At 34.3% G+C, this 22,268-nt stretch overlaps 1 protein-coding gene across 1 annotated transcript in view; it reads left to right on the top strand.

Annotated features, from left to right (window-relative positions):
* LRP1B (LDL receptor related protein 1B) overlaps positions 1-22,268 on the top strand; it is a 1,457,254-nt gene that overhangs the window by 735,631 nt on the left and 699,355 nt on the right. Inside the window, exons 17-18 of the mRNA XM_063085362.1 lie at positions 1,521-1,646; positions 8,506-8,622. Of these exons, the coding sequence (XP_062941432.1) occupies positions 1,521-1,646; positions 8,506-8,622 (243 nt within the window). The remainder of the gene's footprint in view (positions 1-1,520; positions 1,647-8,505; positions 8,623-22,268) is intronic.

The raw sequence follows: 22,268 nt of genomic DNA, 5'->3' as shown, positions 1-22,268 counted from the left end.
ATGTGAGACAATAAATAGCTAAATATCTCTGGTCACCTTCCAGAAGTAGAGTGTCCTCTCTAACCATGGCATTAATTCTGAGCAACATTATATTTCTGGGGTATCATGGTTAATATTCCAATACTACATAAGTAATTTCAGAGGATTATTTTAGATTTTAAATACTCATAATCTGTGACCTTGAATTTTATCATTCTGTTTTCTGTCCTTCAACGTCTCAACTACAAACTACAAGAATATGTTTGAATTCCCATTTACTCCACTGATGAAAGTTGCAAAGGTCTTTGATTAAGCTTCACTGAAGTGCATATGCATAATCTTAGTACTTTAAAATGTTGACCCACTAATATAACAGATGAATTTTATTTCTCATGGGCAGCTATTCTTGCTAAACTCTCTGAAGTGAATAGAAAATGTTAATCATGCTCAACTGCCAGAGAATATAAGGCTTCCCCCAATTATTTTTTTCTACTATGCATGAATAAAAACTTTCTAAAAAGTGATAAAACCACATTATCACCAAAGCTACTTTAAAGAAAAAGTGTTCTGTAGAAACTGACTAGAAATGCACACATTTGCTATGCAACAGCATGATAAAATGGTAATTTTCCAAATTCTAAGTAAAACTAATACCAAAATTTATTTTTATCCTACAGAGTGCAACTACTGGGCACCAGGAAAATTAGCTTTAAAAAAAACGTTGAAATTGTGAAACAAATACTGAAGAGCGTGCCAATTCAGTTAGGAATTAAGCCTTCAGAATGAAGGAAAAGTAATCATAGGTTAATATTAAGATGGACCCCCTGTTGTGCTTAGATATTGAAGGTTTAAACCTTAGCTGTGCACAGCTTTCCATGTGAGGATTGGTCTCAACCTTAGTATTTTTGTGGTTGCCTATTTATTTGTTTGTACCAGGGCAGAAAACTCAAGATGATCTTTTTTGTTATTGAAACTATATAGGATGTCATTTAGCATCAACTCTAGGTCACAAGTGATATATTTTTCCTTTCAGTTCCGAGAAACACTTGACAAAGCAGAATAAAATAAAGCTCAATTAATATTCTAAGAAATATTTGAGTGGATATGTGGTTTTAAAAAAGACAAGCATCTTTAGTACATATAAGACTAAATTGTTTTTGATATATACTTTGTTGTTTTTAACATTAAAATTTGAAGTTAATTTTAAATGTTTTTGGTAAAAAAATTGACATTGAGTCACCATGTATGATAAAGGACGGGAAAACAAACTTAGTGATACATCTGGTTTTAGTTAAAACTTGGAAAATAAATACATGTACTTTTATTTGAGTTAATTACATGATGTCTTCTATAAAACTGTTACTTTTTAACAAACCTTAGAATATTAATATTTTCTATAAAATATGAGGCAATGAATGACAGAAGCCATGGCATTTATTGTACTATAATATCATTTCTGTAACTTTTATGTAATTATCATTCAAAATATTCACAACATTATCCAATTTTAAATAATTAAACTTACTTCCCCCCTCTCTCAGTCAATCACAGCTGTCCTGATGATCAGTTTAAATGCCAGAATAATCGCTGCATCCCCAAGAGATGGCTTTGTGATGGAGCTAATGATTGTGGAAGCAACGAAGATGAATCCAGTCAAACTTGTGCAGGTAAGGTTTTGGTTGGGTATACACATGCATCTCCTGTAAAGTTAGTCTCCATAAAAGTGCAGGTCAGTGCTTTGAACTAAGCTGAACTGTTCCGGTGTGGGTGATCTGATTATTGCAGTAGTAAATGAATTCAGATTTTGATGCCACAAAGGCTAGAATACAAATTATCTTTTACTTAATCCTTTGCTATGACGGTGTTTTCCAAAGTAATGTGGCACTTCATCTACCCATATGGGTCAACTATTGATACACTACTTGTAAAAGACTTGCTCCTTCTAAATCTTACTAAGCAGTGGAGATTGAGGTCTGTTAGCATTCTGTGGTATAGACTGTCTCAGAAGGAGGATTTTTTTTTTTACCTTGAAAAAAATAATTTATAAATTTTTTTTAGTGTATATGGAATACCTCTGAAAATAGTTTTCTTTTTATGACACATTATTTATATAAAGTAGGGTTTTTTTCCCATGGAGGGACAAGACCATTGAGAGCCTATTTATGTTTCCATATAATCTATCCCATTGTAATAAATCTTTGAATCCCTAGCCAGATTCTCATTGAATGGAAATATACAGCTTGTGGTACAGTTTACAACAGAGTGCCAGAAAAGTCATTATTCATCAGATAAATGTTGAAAAATGATTCTGACTGGTAGCATCTCTTTAAATGATAAAGAAAACATAGTGTATTTGATGACTTATCTTGAGATGATCTATAAAAATTTATTTTTTAAAACCACTATATACTGCAACATCAAAGCATATTAATCACCCCATAAACTCTTTCCCTATTTGCCAAAGCAAGCCTTACTAAATACAAATTATTATAAAGTACTAGAGAAAACTGTAGAACAGCATATAGAGAAAAGACACAGAGGCCAAGGAGACTGATTTCTACTTTTGGTTTTGCCATTGGTTTTCTCTTGGAAAGACTTATACCTCTCTGCACCTCAATTTCCTCATGCATTTCTTTCAGCTCTGTAAGAGTATGAACTAACTATAAATTGTTTCCGAAGAGCTTCTCACTTTCTACTTTCTGTCTCAATGAATTTGACTGCTCTGTGTGCTTCATATAAGTGGAATCATATAGTGTTTGTCTTTTAGTGACTGGCTTAGCTGTATAAAATAAAAACATGCATACTACTTGGAAAAAAGAAAAGTACATACTACTTGTATGCACAATTCACTCCATACAAAACAACAGTGGCAAGAGCAAAACAGTCATCATTTCAAAATTCTAACCTACATCTTATACTCAGCTTTTTGTATAGTGACAAATTTACTGAGGACCCATGGACTTTGATTAAAAAAATCTCATCTGACATTTTAGAATATCTCAATTTTTTAAAAGTGTGTGTGTGTGTGTGTGTGTGTGTGTGTGTGTGTGTGTGATAAGATTGTTTCATAAAAGACTTTCTAAGAGAAAAGAACATCTAGAGACCATCTGGTCTTAGATCCTTATCTTCAAAGACACTCGTTTTATATATGAAGCATGAAGGAAGGGACTTGTCTAAACTTACATCACTGACAAGAGTTTAGGGGAAACTCAATCCATGAGTTTAGTCTTCAAGGCCATTGCTCTTTAAACCAAACTACATTACCTTAAGATTAGCTAGAAATTTAGGTATGGTCAATTTAACTTTGCTCGGGTTGCTCTTGCAATATGACTATAATTTATAATAAAGCGTTTTACTAAGCCAGGACAATTATTATTCTTTTAAGGTTAAGGTTCAATTCAGAGATTATGCTTCATTACATCTTAGTACTTGGAAATGTTGACCCTTTAACATAGCAGATGTATATGCATAGCTAAGCAGACAGATCTACTTTCACCTTAAAATAGAAAATACAGTTGACTCAGTTTATAATACCATGTTTTCATTTCTACTAGATTTTTTAAATCTTCTTGTTTCTACATGGTTTTTAAAAGAGACTCTGTGGCACTCTAGCTATTTACAGCAGTAAAAGGGGAAATGCTCATGTGTAAGAGCAAATAAACCGGTCAATCCTAATTAGTAAAATTTCTAAGACACTTAAGTCCCGTGGTTCACTAGGAAACAGAGCATAACTTTCTTAAGTGCCAGTTTTAGTGATACCAGCTGAAGTCTGCCACTCACTACTAGATCTTCTTGTGAGTGAATTTACAATAGCTATTATGTCTACTGGACACCTAAAGACTGGAATAAAAAGAACAAAGAGAAAAATAAATATCCCTTTTAGCTTTGATAACTATGAAGTCTGTGAACATGTTACATTGTACTTCCATTTCATTCTTATCAGAATAAATAAATAGGTCACATAGCTTACGATACTGGAAAAAAATCACAGATTTATATAGACCATTTCCCTGGCTGGATCATTTCTACCTTAGATATAGGTGCATATATGGACATGTGTCCTAGATAAAAAGACTTCCCAATGGGGGGGGGGGGTTATTTTGTAATCAAGCTCACTATCCTGTAGCCATTAGCATTGTGACCATTTTATGTCTAAGAGAAAATAAAAGCCAATTTCTTATTTTGTTCCTTTGGGATTTCTTCTTCATGAATTAATTAATTTAATAAATATTTATCAAGGCATTGGTGATAGAATAAAAAAAAACCTTTTCTTAAAAAATGTAAAAGTGAAGATTGGGAGAAAGATATATAAACAGGCTATTCTTGTGCAGTATTCAAAGTGCTAAGTTTAACCACATGGGAGTACGTAGGAAGAGTAACAGATTCAGTGTTTGGCTATCTGGGAAGACTTCGTAAAGGAAGCAGTGTTCAAGCTAAGACTTAAAAAAAAGTGTAAGAAAAATTCTTGTCCAATAATTGCAAAGATGTTCATACCTTCAAGTCTGTAATTCCATTTCTTGGTTTATACTTTAATAACTGTGCATAAGGAAACATGAGTAAGAATGTACATTGCTCTAGCAATAGAATTAGGGAAAAATTGAAGCAACTAAAATGTCCATCAGTAGGAGAATGGGTAGATATATTGTGTTATAGTCATACAATAGAATGCTATTCTTAATTAAAATGAATGTAATAGAACTCAAATAAAAACAGGAATGAACTTCAAAAATAGTTAAACAAAAAACTGGGTTGAAGAATATAAAAAAATACCATTTATATGAAGTATAAAAATACAAAATAATTTTATATAGTGATGATGAATTCATAAATATGTAGAAATCGCATTAAAATATGTCTGGAAATGAAAAAAAATGAAAGCAAATTAAGGACAGTAGTTACTTCTGGAAAGGGAGGGAGGGAAATGTTATTGGGAAAGACTACATGTCTTCAAATGTAACTATAGTACATTTTTTCTTAAATAAAACAAAACAAAAATCTGTACCAAATATTGAAAAAAATGAAGATGTGATATAGCCACATGATAGTAAATAGGTGTTAGTATTATTTCCTCTACCTTTCTAGGTGATTAGAAATATTTGACTGGAAAAAAAAAAGATCAATTGACTGGCATAGATTGTCTATGGTGGGGTGAAGCCAGTAATGGGAGAGAGGGTTGGAGAATGTTCTCAGAAGAGGAAACAGCACATACACAAGGAGCAAGCGACACAGTCAAGGGCTTGGTAGCCATTCTCCCACAGCACCCAAAATATTTTTATCTACTTATAAGGGAGACCCAGAGGCCAAAGATAAAAAGTAGTTAGATTTGAAATTCTTTTTCCTCATAGTAACCGTGATAATTCTTAGATTCAAGTGTAGACAATTTCAGACCAGTATTTTCCCCACCACGGAGCTCTGATGAGATTACATAATATTTGTTGTTCTCACATTCTCCACCAGTTTTGACTAAATTCATAATAGACAGGTATAATTGCTTTTAAAAAAAAATACCTAATGTATTAGAAATCAGACTCTTTTATAAGACAAAGTAAAGAATGCATTTTGATATAACATAGCTTTTGTTTAAATAAAATGCTTTGATTAAAATGCAGCAGAGGTGTCCTCCCCTGTATAGTTCTGTGCATTGTGGGATTTCTCGCTGCTATATGGCTGCAGGAGAAGCACGATTAGTGATAGGAAGAAATATTCATATTGTGACCATAAATCTTTAATTCATCTACTACATGTAAATAATTCTGTTGGAGGAGGGGTAAATTTCCTTTTCCCTAAGGCAACATTTGCTAAAAAATTAGAGTCCTCTGGGGCTGCTTTGCTAATCTCACCTCCAAACTAATTCATGCCTGATGGAGACAAAAACTGAAAAAGTAAAAGTTGTTCTTTCTTTATACAGATCTATTGATTAGGAAATGATAATTTAATCAATCTGGGTATATCACGTACAGAGACAATACTTACAGATTTGTGGAATAAAACATTTTCATCTGAAACCAGTTAAATTTGCCTGGGAGACTAAGCAAATAATTTTCTCCATGATTAGAACACACGGTGTATTCATATATTTTCAGGGCATAGTTTCCCTCAGTAATAATCCAGTGAATGCTCTTTGGAATAATAAATCGTAACAGTTCCTCCAGCTTCAGAGGTAATGACGTGACAACAAAAGCTTGCACATCACAGTGTGCGATAAGTCATACACAATGTGAGACAGGGTCTTAGAAGTTCTTTCTCATTCTCCTCTGTAATCACTATAGCTCTCCTAATGAATGCAAACAATCTAAGAAAACTTTGCTAGAATTAAATCTGAACTATAAAGTGACGTGAGAATGCCAAATAAAAGGATATTGGATTCAGTAAATTTAATGTGATCAATTAGAATTTAATGGAGATGAAAATATCTGATAATGTATTTTTATTTAAATCAAGAAAGACTGAAGGGTGAAATAAGTAGAGAATAAAGGAGAAGGGAGAGATATACAGAAGGAAAGAACACAGGGAGGGAAGGAAGTTAGGGAGGAAAGAAGGAAAGAATTGGGGGGAAAAACATTTTAAAATTTCTATTAAAACTCAAAAGGTAAAAAGTATTTACTGTAATCAGTGAGACAATACAGAGATATGTAAGGGAAAAATTGTTAATCTCTCTCACACTTCTATTCTCACCCTTTCCCTAAATTAAATCTATAATGTCAACACCCTGCATATGTCGTTCTATGTCCTTCTCTAGGCTAATACAAAGATACATGTATATATACCCTTTTCCAAGTAGACATAATTTTATGAAAAATTACCTAGGAATTTTATTTGTTTTAGTCTAAATGTTAGAATAATTTAACAGAAAATCTCTAAAACTAGCCAAATGAGACAACATAGAAATATTTAATCCTGCTTGCAATTTTAACATTGAAAACTTCAGAAGCATAAATGTTTGCTGGAATACTCAAAATCTCTTAATTTAAAAGAAAAATATAAAATGGAGAAAATCAGATATTTCATAAAATATTTTAGATGTAGGTTTCTTATTCACATAAGCAAAGTAAAATACATATGGTAGTAAATTTTCTGGTACTTCCAGTTACAGACACTGAGAATTAAAGCAATATTTTCAGTGCAACATATCAAGTCAATCCAGTAATTTTTTTATTTGTTTTTTATGAATGATCTTTAAAGTATTCACTAGCAGTGGACACACATCTTTACATTGCAAGTACTCTTTTAAGAACTATTTATATGATCTCTGAAACCCTGATTTATGGAACCCATTTTAGCATGTTTGGTTGACCTGGCTTTGAACCACTTTCTACTTTATACCAACAATTAACACTCAAGTCCACAGGGTGTTCTGATGAAACAGAAACATATTCTTCTGATTCTCAAGCCCATGAAACAAGAGGAAGTCTGTAAACTCAGCAAAGTTCTCTTATCATAGCTGTGGAAACCCAGACCTCAATTGTTCCTCACCTGTCCCAACCTTATCTAACCAAAATATTCATAGGTCTGAGTGCATCTTTCCCAAATAGCCCATGGTTTTTCTAGTCCAATGAAAGGAAAGTATGAATGGTATACTGATACTCATGAAGACAGATTTGCAATTCAGAGAAACAAACAAAAAAAAAAGAAAAGAAAGAAAAAAATCAAATATCGAAAAATAACTCAGTATGTAAAAACCAAAGGCCTGGGGGAAGAGGCAGGGAAGCTATCTAGATTTTCACACTTTCAAAAGTTGACCTGATTTTAATAGAAAAAGCCAGTCAAATTCTCTGTAGAACATAACCCCTTTACTGAATAATTTTAAAACATTGCCTTTGGCTAACATAGAAAGCAAGATACCATTTTTGTGTTCTTGAAACTCTTAAGAGAGCCCAAAGCAAAGTTCATTAATATACTTTGATTAAAAAGTTGTACATTTTTTATATAACTATGCTAACAACTGAGTTAAAAAGCCATGTTAAAGCTACATATGTTTTAGAAAATATTTTCTGCATTCTCTCTCCTTACAGATTATTTAGAGATCAAGAAATAAATGCATTGAAAACTTTAGAGGACAAGGACAATTCTGATCTCGTGATTTGACACACTAGATACCCTGAGATACTCTCCAAATGTTCCCTCCTTCATTACAGCAAAAGTTTTCTTGGTTTACTGGAAATTGCTATGCAAAATACTTATTTTAAGTAAAAGTTAGATGAAATTTAATTAAACCATATATTCATAATCACGTGCTGGACAAAAATTTTAAAATAATGAGTTCCTAGCTTAATTTATGAAATTGTGTGAGGATTGCTGAATATTTTGTCACTTTGCTGTCATTTTAATTGAAGGGCAAATTAAGTGAACTTTAGAGAAGACAGCAAGCTGGTACTGTGAAACATTAAATACAAAATTACTTTTTAAATATTAACAGAGTAAGAATGTATCTTACATGTAAAAGAGATATTGCATGCTTTTGTGTATCCTTAATGTTGTTCAAAAGACCTCTAAATTTATTCTTTGTATATTAACTGATCATCATAGCCAGAACATGCCAGATAGACCAGTTTTCATGTGGAAATGGGCGTTGCATTCCCAGAGCATGGCTGTGTGACAGGGAAGATGACTGTGGTGACCAGACAGATGAAATGGCATCCTGTGGTAAGTTGTGAACGAAGCACGCTGTTAACAAAAACTGTGTAGTTAGTGACAGAACATCCTATCACTATAATCCCCTTAAAAGGCTATTTATTTCTTTACAAATACAAGTCAACAAGGCAGAGGATATGTTACTTTTCATTTCAGCTTTTGGACCTGAGTGTGTACTTTTTTTTTTTTTTCTTTTTCCTTTTTATTATTATGTTTTCACTTTTTTTGCTGAAATATAATTAATTATACGTATTTGTGGGGTACAGGGTTCATGATCAGTATTTCTGTGCAATATGTAATGATCAAATCAGGATAATTAGCATATTCATCGTTACAAAACATGGTCATTCTTTTTGCCCATTAACCAATTTCTCTCGAACCCCTCTCCCCCTTTCCTACCTCTAGTAACCACAGTTCTGTTCTTTCCTTCTGAAAGTTCAATGTTCTTTCCCTGTGAAAGTTCTAGTGATACTTTCTTTCTTTCCCTCTCTCTTTCTTTTTAGCTTTCACTTGTGAGTGAAGATATGCAGTATTTCTCTTTCTGTGCATGGCTTACTTCACTTAACATAATTTTCTCCAAGTTCATCCATGCTGTTGCAAATGGCAAAATTTCATTCTTTTTTATGACTGAGTAGTATTTCATTGTATATACCACACTTTCCTTATCCAGTTGCCTGACAATGGACATTTAAATTGGTTCCAACTCTTGGCTATTGTAAAGAGAGCTGCAATAAACATGGGAGTGCAGGTATCCCCCCAACATGATGATTTCCATTCCTTTGGGTATATACTCAGTAGTGGGATTGCTGGATCATATGGCAGTTCTATCTGAAGTTGTTTGAGAAACCTCCATACTGTTTTCTGTCATGGCTGCACTAATTTACAATCCTACCAATGATGTAGAAGGGTTCCCCTTTCTCTGCAACCTCTCCAGCATTTGCTATTCTCTGTCTTTTTGATAATAGCTAGTCTAACTGGGGTGAGATGATATCTCAATGTGATTTTGCATTTGCATTTCTCTGATAATTAGTGGTGTTGAGCATTTATTCCTGTACCTGTTTACCATTTGTTTGTCTTCCTTAGAGAAATGTCTGTTCAGCTCCTTTGCCCATTTTTTAGGCGGGTTATTGGTTTTTGGAGTGTTAAGTTGTTTGAGTGTGTACTTTAACGATAACTTCAGAATGTATCCCATTCATAAGGCAATAACAATATCCTCGGCTAAAATAAATGGATTCAAACATTGCAGGTTTTATTTGGAGGTGGTTATTAAGGCTAACAGGACAGTCTCAAATATTCATTAATCTTATGTTTATAATGATTAAACTTGTTGAACAGAGTAGCTCCCTGAGTAACATTTGCAGTAAATGAGAAGGACGTTTTTCTTGTTGGCATGTGTATGTTATATTCTGGGAGCAATAAATAATCCAGGCTGAGATTACATAGTTGGTAAATCACTTGGTTTATTTCTACAGAGTCATATGATTCTGACTGACGAAATCATTAGCAGTTTAAGATAATATTTTTGTTGATGGCAAAATTTCCAGTCACTTTCCACTGATTCTTCTACTTTTGAAAACACTAAAAAATTATTGTTACATAAAGTTGCAAATTTAATTACTCTTGTTTGTATTTATGTATCAGTATGTTTTATTATCATTTGTTTCAGTAATGTATAGTCAAACATTGTGAGGGAGTGAACCATGTAAGACTTATGCTTTATTTCAGTCATGGCAATGGATTTTTAAGGTTACTGTGGGGAAACTTCATCCATAAATTAGACTTGTATGACACATTTATTAAAAATACCGAGCAAGTAAGTATACGTTTTAATAATTTATAATACTTTATATAATACTTTATAATACTTTTAACAGTAGGATAATAAGATTTTTTGACTCCTCGATTTAAATGTCTTTATTTAGAGGATGCATTCTCTGTTTAACTAAAACTTTCTTTTTAAAGGCTCTGAAATTTAACTTTATAGATAAAATAAGTAGTACTTATTGACATGGTAAAGAAGACAACAGGAGTTGTGTAAAAGAAAGAAAATCACACAATAAACAATTGCTTGTACTTTTTACATGTGGAATATCTAGAGCCTGGCTGATAAAGCAGGTTGAGCAGTGTTTTTTCTCTCCTTTCCAATGTCCAGACTAATCGTAATCCAAAAGCTGACTTGGTCTGCTGCGTGGTTTGTCTGTTTTTTAGAAAACTTGATTCCTTTCTTGTTTTTAGCATCCTCATCCAGAGTATACCACAAAGGTAATGAGCAATCTAAAAGCATTAAATACGGAGAGAGCTTGGAATCAGAGTCCCAATTCAGATAACAAATGCCATGAAAACAATATGAAATAGGAAAATAAAGTATGAGCTCATTAAAGAACTTCTATTAGGTCTTTGATCAGATATTTTTAGTAATAGAACTATGGCAAGACCTTGTTATTTATTCTAATGATAATGTATTTGAATCAAAGGAAGGAAAAATGCCTAAAATTTCAGTAATAATCTAAACAATTATACCAGCAGAAAAAATACTTACATATCTTTCATGAAATGAGGGAAAGAAGGATTAAAAGGACTGCCAAACACTTATTTTCGTATTGAATTTTTACAAAAATCTATGAGAAACATATTACTGTCCATATTTTAAAGGTAAAGTAATTGAAATTTAGAGACTTTTAGCAACTTGCTAGAGATCACTTGGCTAATAAATAGCAGGATCAGGCGTGCTTGAAACTAAAACCCAACAATTTCAGATTGTCTTTGTTTTGGGATCCATGAATGGGGTTCAAATAAAGGGCTGATATTGCCATTTTTCTCTCACGAATATCTTATTTAAATGCACATATGCCTATAATAAGTTTTGTTCATTGGTGTCTTGGTAAATGTTTTAACATTTCATGGTGGGGAGGGGCCCTGATGTGGTGTACGCCTATTTTTATGTTGTAAATACTCCTACCTTAGCCAATATCAAGTTGCCAACATGACTCTCCAAATGTGGAATTGGGAAGAGATATGCAGCAACACACAAGTAGACTTGTATAGTATTGCCACTATACAGGTATAACAGATGAAAATAACTTCAAGAGCAATGCAGTAAAATTATTAGAAAATTATGAATCTCAAGTATTTATTACCTTTGTCAAACATTATTTGTTTAATTATAAATTAAACAATTTAACAATTGTGTTTAACAACTGGCTCATAGAATTCCTGCAAATTTAAAAATCACCTCTCATAAGCTGATTCAAGAGTTCTCCAGACACACAACTAGATATGCATATATTATAACAATTTAGCTGCGAGATAGTTTAGTTCTGAAGTACAGAGCATTTTCATAGAGCATCAGTAAACCACCAGTAGAGGTTAGTCTCAGTACCATTTCTCCTTTTAAATGTAGGAAACATGTTTTTCTCCAAACATGTTTCTCTCTTCAATAACATAATCTACTTTTCAAATTGCCATTTTAAAGTTTACTTTAGAAGAGAAGCTGACAGAGAAACTCTGGTAGGCACATTCTCATTTTTAAAGTTATAAGAGAGAATGGTATAGATCTCTGTAATAGAAATTACCCCTGCACTGAGTACAAAATCACAAATTTTTTTTAAAAAGCAGTCACCCTATTTGACACTACATTATAAATGAATATAGGTTCTACTAATTCCCAGTTTTATTGAGCATCATTATAAAATCCTGACTGACCATAATTCACTTTTGCCATTGAAATAGGCCAAGTTCCCAAGGTTTAATCCTTCCAGAAGACTCTGTAATCACTTTTTTTTTTTTCTTTTTTACACTTCGGCTCCATGAACAACCTCTGTTACATTTAATAGCTACTGTTTTACAATGAAATAATATTAAAATTAGGATTTAAAAACATGTAAAGCCTGTGAATAGAAATGATTGTGGTAGTAATTAGAAGCTGAAGGTACTGCTGCTGAGGGTCAATTTTTCAGTAGAATTCACTAGCACCTATTTACAAACCTAATTCATTTTACTTGCATTTGCCTTTATAAGTTGATTGCACATTTTAGGTTGAGATCATATGTGGGCAAACACTTACATATGCTGACGATTATGCTTTAATCTTTAAGCAATTCTTTAACTTTTTTAGGCATCTTCCCATGCAGAAAGTAAAATCTGTAAATTGATACTGCAAACAGGAGAGCACATATTCAAATTTTGAAGCTTGAGTTAGAAGTGGACCTTGGGTCAAGGAACTGAAGGGTCAATCTCATTTCAAGGAGAAAAAGAGAACTGGTTCTCTGCTTTAGCTGTCAATAAAAAAGTGATCAGGGGAGCTTTAAAATACCCTGCCCACACCTCATCCCAGGCTAATTGAGTAAGAATGTCTACAAGTGAGACCCAAGAATCACTATTTTTAATGCATTCTAACTGGTATGAATGTCTACTCAAGTTTGAGAATCATTAATTTGAGCAGTTGTTCTCAAACTTGAGTATACATCATAATCTTATAAAGGGCTAATACCATAATAGCAGAGGACCTGAACACCCCACTGTCAATATTAGACAGATCATCTAGGCAAAGAATCAGTAGAGAAACACAAGATCTAAACAAGACTCTAGACCAATTGAAATTGGCAGATATCTACAGAACATTCCACCCAACAACCTCAGAATATTCATTCTTCTCATCAGCACATGGATCATTCTCCAGGATAGATCACATATTAGGTCACAAATCAAGTCTCAATAAATTCAAAAAAATTGGAATTATCGCTTGTATCTTCTCAGACCACAATGGATTAAAACTAGAAATTAATAACAAACGAAACTCTGGAAACTATACAAACACATGGAAATTAAACAGCATTCTACTCAATGACATATGGGTCCAAGAAGAAATCAAGCAGGAAATCAAAAAATTTCTTGAAACTAATGAAAACAATGATACATCATACCAAAACCTGTGGGATACTGCAAAAGCAGTATTGAGGGGGAAATTTATTGCATTAAACGCTCACTTCAGAAGAATGGAAAGATGGCAAGTGAACAACCTAACACTTCACCTTAGAGAACTAGAAAAACAAGAACAATCCAAACCTAAAGTTAGCAGATGGAAAGAAATCATTAAGATCAGAGCAGAACTGAATGAAATTGAAAACCAAAAAACAATTCAAAAGATCAACGAATCAAAAAGTTGGTTTTTTGAAAAGATAAATAAAATTGACAAACCATTAGCATGGCTAACAAAAAAAAGAAGAGAGAAGACTCAAATAACAAAAATTAGAAATGAAAAAGGCGATATTACAACTGATTCATCTGAAATACAAGGAATCATTAGAGACTACTATAAACAACTATACGCCAACAAATTTGAAAATCTGGAGGAAATGGATAAATTTCTGGACACACACACTCCCAAAACTGAACCATGAAGACGTAGAAAATTTGAACAGACCAATAACAATAAAGGAGATTGAAGCTGTTATCAGAAGGCTCCCAACAAAGAAAAGCCCAGGACCAGATGGATTCACAGCAGAATTTTACCAAACATTCAAAGAGGAATTGACACCAATTCTTTACACACTATTCCAAAAGATTGAAATGGACGCAAATCTCCCAAACTCATTCTGTGAAGCAAACATCATCCTGATACCAAAACCAGGTAAAGATATAACCAAAAAAGAAAACTACAGGCCGATATCCTTGATGAATATAGATTGAAAAATCCTCACTAAAATACTAGCAAACAGAATACAGCAACACATATGAAAAATTATTCATCACGATCAAGTGGGATTCATTCCAGGGATGCAAGGTTGGTTCAACATACGCAAATCAATAAATGTGATACACCATATTAATAAACTCAAACTCAAGGACCATATGATCATCTCTATAGATGCTGAAAAAGCATTTGATAAAGTTCAGCACTCATTCATGACAAAGACCCTCTATAAGTTAGGTATAGAGGGAAAGTATCTCAACATAATTAAAGCCATATATGACAAACCCACTGCCAATATCATCTTGAATGGGGAAAAGCTGAAAGCTTTTCCTTTAAGAACAGGCACTAGACAAGGATGCCCACTCTCACCACTCCTATTCAACATAGTGTTGGAAGTACTAGCCGGAGCAATCAGAGAAGAGCAGGAAATAAAGGGCATTCAGATTGGAAAATAAGAAGTGAAACTGTCCCTGTTTGCAGATGACATGATCCTATATATCGAACAGCCTAAAACCTCTACAAAAAAACTGCTGGAATTGATAAATGATTTCAGCACAGTAGCAGGATACAAAATCAACACACAAAAATCAGTAGCATTTCTTTTCTCCAATAGTGAACATGCAGAAGGAGAAATCAAGAAAGCCTGCCCATTTACAATAGCCACCAAAAAAATAAAATACTTAGGAATTGAGTTAACCAAAGAGGTGAAAAATCTCTATAATGAGAACTACAAACCACTGCTGAGAGAAATTAGAGAGGATACAAGAAGATGGAAAGATATTCCATGCTCTTGGATTGGAAGAATCAACATAGTGAAAATGTCCATACTACCCAAAGTGATATACAAATTCAATGCAATCCCCATCAAAATTCCAAAGACATTTTTCTCAGAAATGGAAAAAACTATCCAGTCATTAATATGGAACAATAAAAGACCACGCATAGCCAAAGCAATGCTGAGCCAAAAAAAATAAAGCTGGAGGCATAACACTACCTGACTTTAAGCTATACTACAAAGCTATAATAACCAAAACAGTATGGTACTGGCATAAAAACAGACACACTGACCAATGGAATAGAATAGAGAATCCAGAAATCACCCCACACACTTACTGCCATCTGATCTTTTACAAAGGCACCAAGCCTATTCACTGGGGAAGGGACTGCCTCTTCAGCAAATGGTGCTGGGATAACTGGATATCCATATGCAGGAGAATGAAACTAGATCCATACCTCTCACCATATACTAAAATCAACTCAAAATGGATTAAGGATTTAAATATACACCCTGAAACAATAAAACTTCTTAAAGAAAACATAGGAGAAACACTTCAGGAAATAGGACTGGACACAGACTTCATGAATACGACCCCAAAAGCACAGGCAACCAAAGGAAAAATAAACAAATGGGATTATATCAAACTAAAAAGCTTCTGCACAGCAAAAGAAACAATTAAAAGAGTTAAAAGACAACCAACAGAGTGGGAGAAAATATTTGCAAAATATACATCTGACAAAGGATTAATATCCAGAATATGCAAGGAACTCAAACAACTTTACAAGAAGAAAACAAGCAACCCAATTAAAAAATGGGCAAAAGAGCTAAGCAGGCATTTCTCTAAGTTAGATATACAAATGGCCAACAGACATATGAAAAAATGCTCAACATCACTCAGCATCCGGGAAATGCAAATCAAAACCACACTGAGATACCATCTAACCCCAGTTAGGATGGCTAAAATCCAAAAGACTCTGAACGATAAATGCTGGCGAGGTTGCGGAGAAAAAGGAACTCTCATACATTGTTGGTGGGACTGCAAAATGGTGCAGCCTCTATGGAAAATGGTATGGAGGTTCCTCAAACAATTGCAGATAGACCTACCATACAACCCAGCTATCCCACTGTTGGGAATATACCCAGAGGAATGGAAATCATCAAGTCGAAGGTATACCTGTTCCCCAATGTTCATCGCAGCACTCTTTACAATAGCCAAGAGTTGGAACCAGCCCAAATGTCCATCATCAGATGAGTGGATACGGAAAATGTGGTACATCTACACAATGGAATACTACTCAGCTATAAAAACGAATGAAATACTGCCATTTGCAACAACATGGATGGACCTCGAGAGAATTATATTAAGTGAAACGAGTCAGGCACAGAAAGAGAAATACCACATGTTCTCACTTATTGGTGGGAGCTAAAAATTAATATATAAATTCACGCACACACACACACAAAACCGGGGGGGGGGGGGAAGAAGATATAACAACCACAATTACTTGAAGTTGATACGACAAGCAAACAGAAAGGACATTGTTGGGGGGGAGGGGGGGAGGGAGAAGGGAGGGAGGTTTTGGTGATGGGGAGCAATAATCAGCCACAATGTATATCGAGAAAATAAAATTAAAAAAAAAAAATAAATAAATAAATAAAGTAAATTATAAACACGGTGATTTTCCTCCTTCAAATACATCTCCAAAATAAAGATATTGTCCTATATAATCACAAAAAAAAAATAGTAATAATAATCTTATGAAGGGCTTGTTCAAAAACAGATTCCTGGCCTGTATTCCCACAGTCTCTGATCCAGTAAGTCTCAGTTGGGGCCAAGAATTTATATTTCTAACAAATTTCCACTTGGTGCTGATTCTTATGTTGCTAGCCCAAGAACCACCAACTTAAGGGAACCACCATGAATATTTGATTTTATTTTACATGCACCTTATGATATAATTATGTTTATATATGTAAAAGTAATTTAAGATGGAAGCAACTATCCATATAAATTTTCTTCCCATTTTCAAATGATCACACTATGTGTAAGAGTATTCACTGATTAAATGTAAGAATGTTTCAAAGACACATTTTGTCCTTTAGACAATTTATAGTCAAAACAGTTTAGCTGTTTATTTTAAACTTCAGTTTCACAAGCTTTGGGTTGTTCTTTTTCCCAAGTAACTTGACATAGCTCACATTTATTATGTTTTAATAAATGCTTTATTATGAGTTGGTAACATCTAATTTGTTTAAAGGGCTTAACTTCAAAAATTACCTAAAGTTTCTTAACAGATTAAAAGATAATTCAATGGAGTAGAATTAAAAATTGACTAAAATTTGCAAAGTTAATATTACTCCATTTTGTGGATGTTAATCTTTTAAATCCCATGAAGATAGTCGAATTCTGCTGTCTCCTGTACTTGAAAACTTACTTGTAAGTGTGCATATAATCTTATTCCACACCATTAAGGAGCAAAAAATATCAAAAAAAAAAAAAGAAAGAAAAGAAAATTGATAAGTGCCAGACACAACAAGGAGAAAGAGAAAAAAAAAAAAATCAAAAAAGAAATTGTTACCCAGCTAAGACTGATTAAGTACTACGATATTTTCAACAAAATTATTATTAGAAAAACAACGTTTCTGATTAAGTATACCTATCTATCTATATATGTGTATATTTATTTTATTTTATTTTTTTAGACAAAAACTGCAATGTATGTAACAGGCTTAATGAGGAGCATTAACCCAATGGAGTATTAACATGAAATATGATTATCGTGAAGCAGGGCTTTCAACTGCTTTGTGATTCCTTAAAACATCTTGGCAGACAGCAATGATTCCAGTAAGTTAGTTTCCATAACTTGGTCCAATCAATTTTGAAGCATTGGTGTTCTTCTCCCCCATTGTCAGTTAAACTTCAAGTTCTGGAAACTTGATACAGGGAGGGAAATGTGCCCTTCTTCATTCTCTGCTTCCTTCTTGTGTAGCCTCAGCTCTTCAAGCAGAAAGGAGAGATGGAGGAAATGGGTCACATCTCTTCAAGTGGGTCTGGCAGAGACCTGAAACCTCCTTTCTGCTTCTCTGAGTATCACAACCCTCTGTCCAAGAGAAATGCAGCTCTCTCAAGAGGTTCTTGTGAGAGAACTTCAGAGAGACCTGGGGTCGGGCCCCTGTTTGGAGTTCCCTAAACTTCCTCCTTCTCTTTTCTTCTCTCTTCTTTGTCTCTTTATCTCCCTTTTTTAGAGTTCCCTGCACATCTCAAACTCTAATCCTCTCTCCCTCATCATTTCTGCCACAGGAGGCATGTCTCATAGGTTAAAACTGCTAGATTCCCCTTGCTTGGTGGGCTACCCTCTTAAGAGCATTACTGATATGACAAAAACAAACAACAAAAAAAAAAGTTTTGCTACCTTTTTTTGTTTGCTTGTTTTCCCAAATGTTATGAACAGGTTACTCGTCTAATGACCCATCTGTTGGGCTTGCTACTGCTCTCCAGTTCTTTCTTATTTTCTAGATACTGGGGAAAAGGGCCAGTCCACTTCCTGAGAAACATCTAATTGGTTCGTTTTTCTCAGACACCCACAAAATTTCAAGAATGATTCTCTCCTTCCCTTTAAACTACTGATATCTCCACAAGGTAGACTTGTGGAGTACTCTGCTATGGATGTGGATTGGTCCCAAATACTGGTTTCCCTCTATAGACTGTGGGATATTTAGTGTCTTCTTAGTATCAGATCTAAGTGGGCTTGCACCATGGTGAAAGGAAGAATCCTACTGCCATAGTTATTTGTTCACTGAATTCACTCATTTTCCTCTGTCTCCTTCTTCTCCCTTTCTTCCTACTTATCTTCTATTAAAGCTGGTTGGCACATGCCGACTGTGTACACAAAGACACACACATTTGTTCAATGCATGGAAGTTTAGAAAGAATAAGAAAAATTATCTTTAAAATATACATTATTAATAAGGAAACTGAAGCACTGAAAGTTGTATGTCCAAAGTTGCAGAATGTGTTAGTAGATGTTGCAAGCGTTAGAGCTCAGTCCCATTCTCTCCTATTTGCCTATTCTCATGGGATCATAGACTTTGGTTGTTGACTGAGATGCTATCTAATTCAACACCTTATCCAATACAGGAATCCTTCTAGAACTACTTCCAGAGATGCTTACACCGTTTTGTTTGAATATTTTCAAGAACAAGGAACTGACCATTTCACAGGGTAGTTAATTCTACTGTTGGGCAGTAATCAATTGTCAGAATACTCTTCCTTTGTGGAGTCAACATCTGCCTTTCTAAAGATTTTACTCTTTCATACTTGTTCTGTCCTGTGACACTACACAGTCCAAATCAATTACTTCGTCTCCAGTATGGCTCTTAAGGTAACTGAAGATACCATCATGTCCATCTAAACTTTCTCTTTTATAGGTTAAACATACCATTTCCTTAAACTTTTCCTTATATAATCATTTTGTAGGGTATTTCCCTATCAATTTCCCAACTACTCATTCACTTGGATTTTCATTGATCTTATTAAAATGTATGGCCTAAACTGGGCAGGTAATATTCAGTGTGTATAGAGATTCAGTTTTGCAAGATGAAAAAGTTCTAGAGATCAGTTACACAACAATATATAAATACATTTAACACTACTGAACTGTACAGTTAAATAGTTAAGACATTAAATATAATTTTATGTGCTTTTACCATAATTGAAAAAAAAATTCAGGGCCTAGAATTCAACAGAAGATCATATCCCATGTGTGGTATTTCTAACAACAGATTATAGTGGGCTTATTACCTTCTATTAAGGTGGTCTTGGATCCCAGCCTAATGTAACTGATATGTTGAGTTCCCAGTCAACTAAAATACTTAAGCTTTTGTTAAGTACTTTTTTGTTTTGTTTTGTTTTTGTGACCGGTAAGGGGATCGCAACCCTTGGCTTGGTGTCGCCCGCACCACGCTAAGCCAGTGAGCGCACCGGCGCCATCCCTATGTAGGATCCGAACCTGCCCAGCGCCGCACCCTCCCTAGTGCGCCACACGGTTGGCCCTGTTAGGAATTTTTTAATTGCTCCTTTTGGATACTTCCAATGTTTACATTTCAGTTATTTTAAGTTTTATTTTGATGGCCTTCTGATTCTCCCTTATCTTCACATTTCAGAATATGTACAAAGGTGAGGTCCTCTTCTCTCCATGCTGTCATTCTTAGATTTTCATCCCCTTATAGCTCTTAACCTCCTTGAAATTTTGCACTTTTGAATCCATCATCCATTACACTAATAGTGTCTCCCAGTTTTGTGTAATTGAAAGATTTAATAAGCATAACTTTTAAGGCTTTAACCAAATCATAGTAGCAATGTCATGGACCTTTTGGTGAGCAATTAAGAACATCTTCCTGGGGAAAAACTGATCTAATAATTAGAACTCTGTGGATACACTTTTGAAACAACTACTCATCCACCTAAATTTGTTGTCATCTTGCCTGTACAATACTTTCATTTATCATGGGAACATTTCTCAAAAATATTGCTAAAAATACAGCAGTACTTTATGGCATTTTCAAAGTTATTAGTTTGGAATGATGTGATTTTACTTTACTTATGATGAAATAGTCTTTTGATAAATACTGACAAAATTCTCTTTTAACAAGTATATCCTAGAATTATTGTCAGAGATTTACATAAACTCCTTTTTATACTTTCCAAATTTTCACTCAGTTTTGGAATTCAGACAATTTTATTTGCCTTTTTACCCCATTTTTATTCATCCTTCCCATTTTCCATCAGTTCCCAAATCAGTCAATATTCTGAGATCAGAAATATTTGATGTTTTATTACTTGTTTGATAACTTTTCTCAGTAGGAAGATAAACTCGTTTTTAGCAATTAGGTGCTCTGTTTTCTTTTTCTTTCTCCTCTGATTTGGATTTTTAATTTCCTCTCAATCTTGTTTGTTCTTCACTTTCAAATCTGACATTATCTTTAATAAAAAAGATAGAAACCACAGAAATTGAGAAGCTCTTTTTCCTTCCTGTGTCCTGCAGATTTATGCTTTGTATCCCAGACTGCCTTGTTCCATACGTTTATGTTTAAACATTCTTGTTATTTTTGTTCAGCAATGGTATGCGAGCTTCTGCTGTTTTCTTGTTATTCATGTAAGCACCTGGCATTCTTTTGCATCTCTCTTTGGTTACGATTCCCTCTTTTGTACATACTTGACTCATAAGACCCAGTCTGCAGGAAAGTGGGAGGTTAAGTAAACCATGGTGGAGTACACTGAAAGCCATAGGCAGAAATTATTAAAAACAGGTTTCAGTTCATTGATCTACCTCAGTATTTCCCCAATTTCTTGCTTGAGGATATGAATCACCTATGGTGCTTGTTGCTGAGGAAAGTTCCCACGCTCTTATCCCCTTCCCATAGATTCCCATTCAGTAGGTCTTGGATGGGATCCAGGAATCTGTATTTTTGGGACGAGCATCTCATGTGATTCTTATCCTAAAACAAGATTAGAGAATTTAAACTGTGATTTCAGCATTTTCTACAAGTCAGTATTTGTTAGGGCTTCCACAACAAATGCCCATAAATATGAGGCCTTAAAACAACAGAATTTGCTCTTTCACAGTTCTGGAGGTGAAAAATCCAAAACCAAGGTAGCATCAGTTTTCTCTGAAGGCTCTAGGGGAGAATTCTTATGTGCTTCTTTCACTTTCTGGTGGTATTCTTTGGCTTGTGGCAGCCTAACTCCATCTCTGCCTCTATCTTCTCTGCCTTCATCTTCACATGGTCTTCTTCCCTGCGTCTCTGTCAAATCCCCTTCTCCTTTCTCTTATAAGACACTGGTACTGGATTTAAGGCCCACCCTTAATCCAGGATGATCTCATCCTGAGATCCTTAACTTAATTATATCTGCAGTGACCCTCTTTCTGAATAAGGTCACACTCACAGGTGCCGTGTTGAGGGTTGGACGCATATCTTTGATACATACAATTCAACCCACTGCACCTGGAGAACTTTATTATGCCCACACCATCAATTAAATTATGATGGAGAATCAGGCACAGATAGTTTTTAAAACCTGTCCAGATGATTCTAAATTGCATCCAAGTTTGCGAAACACTTTCCTAATGGCTATGATTTAGTCCTTGCTTCCTGGCTGATTTCTTACACAATCTCTGTGTTATATCC

Source organism: Cynocephalus volans, chromosome 1, assembly GCF_027409185.1.
Source record: "Cynocephalus volans isolate mCynVol1 chromosome 1, mCynVol1.pri, whole genome shotgun sequence".
In the NCBI taxonomy this organism is placed as follows: Eukaryota; Metazoa; Chordata; class Mammalia; order Dermoptera; family Cynocephalidae; genus Cynocephalus; species Cynocephalus volans.
The sequence above is the reverse complement of the archived record's forward strand: the minus strand, read 5'-3'. Positions and strand labels throughout refer to the sequence as shown.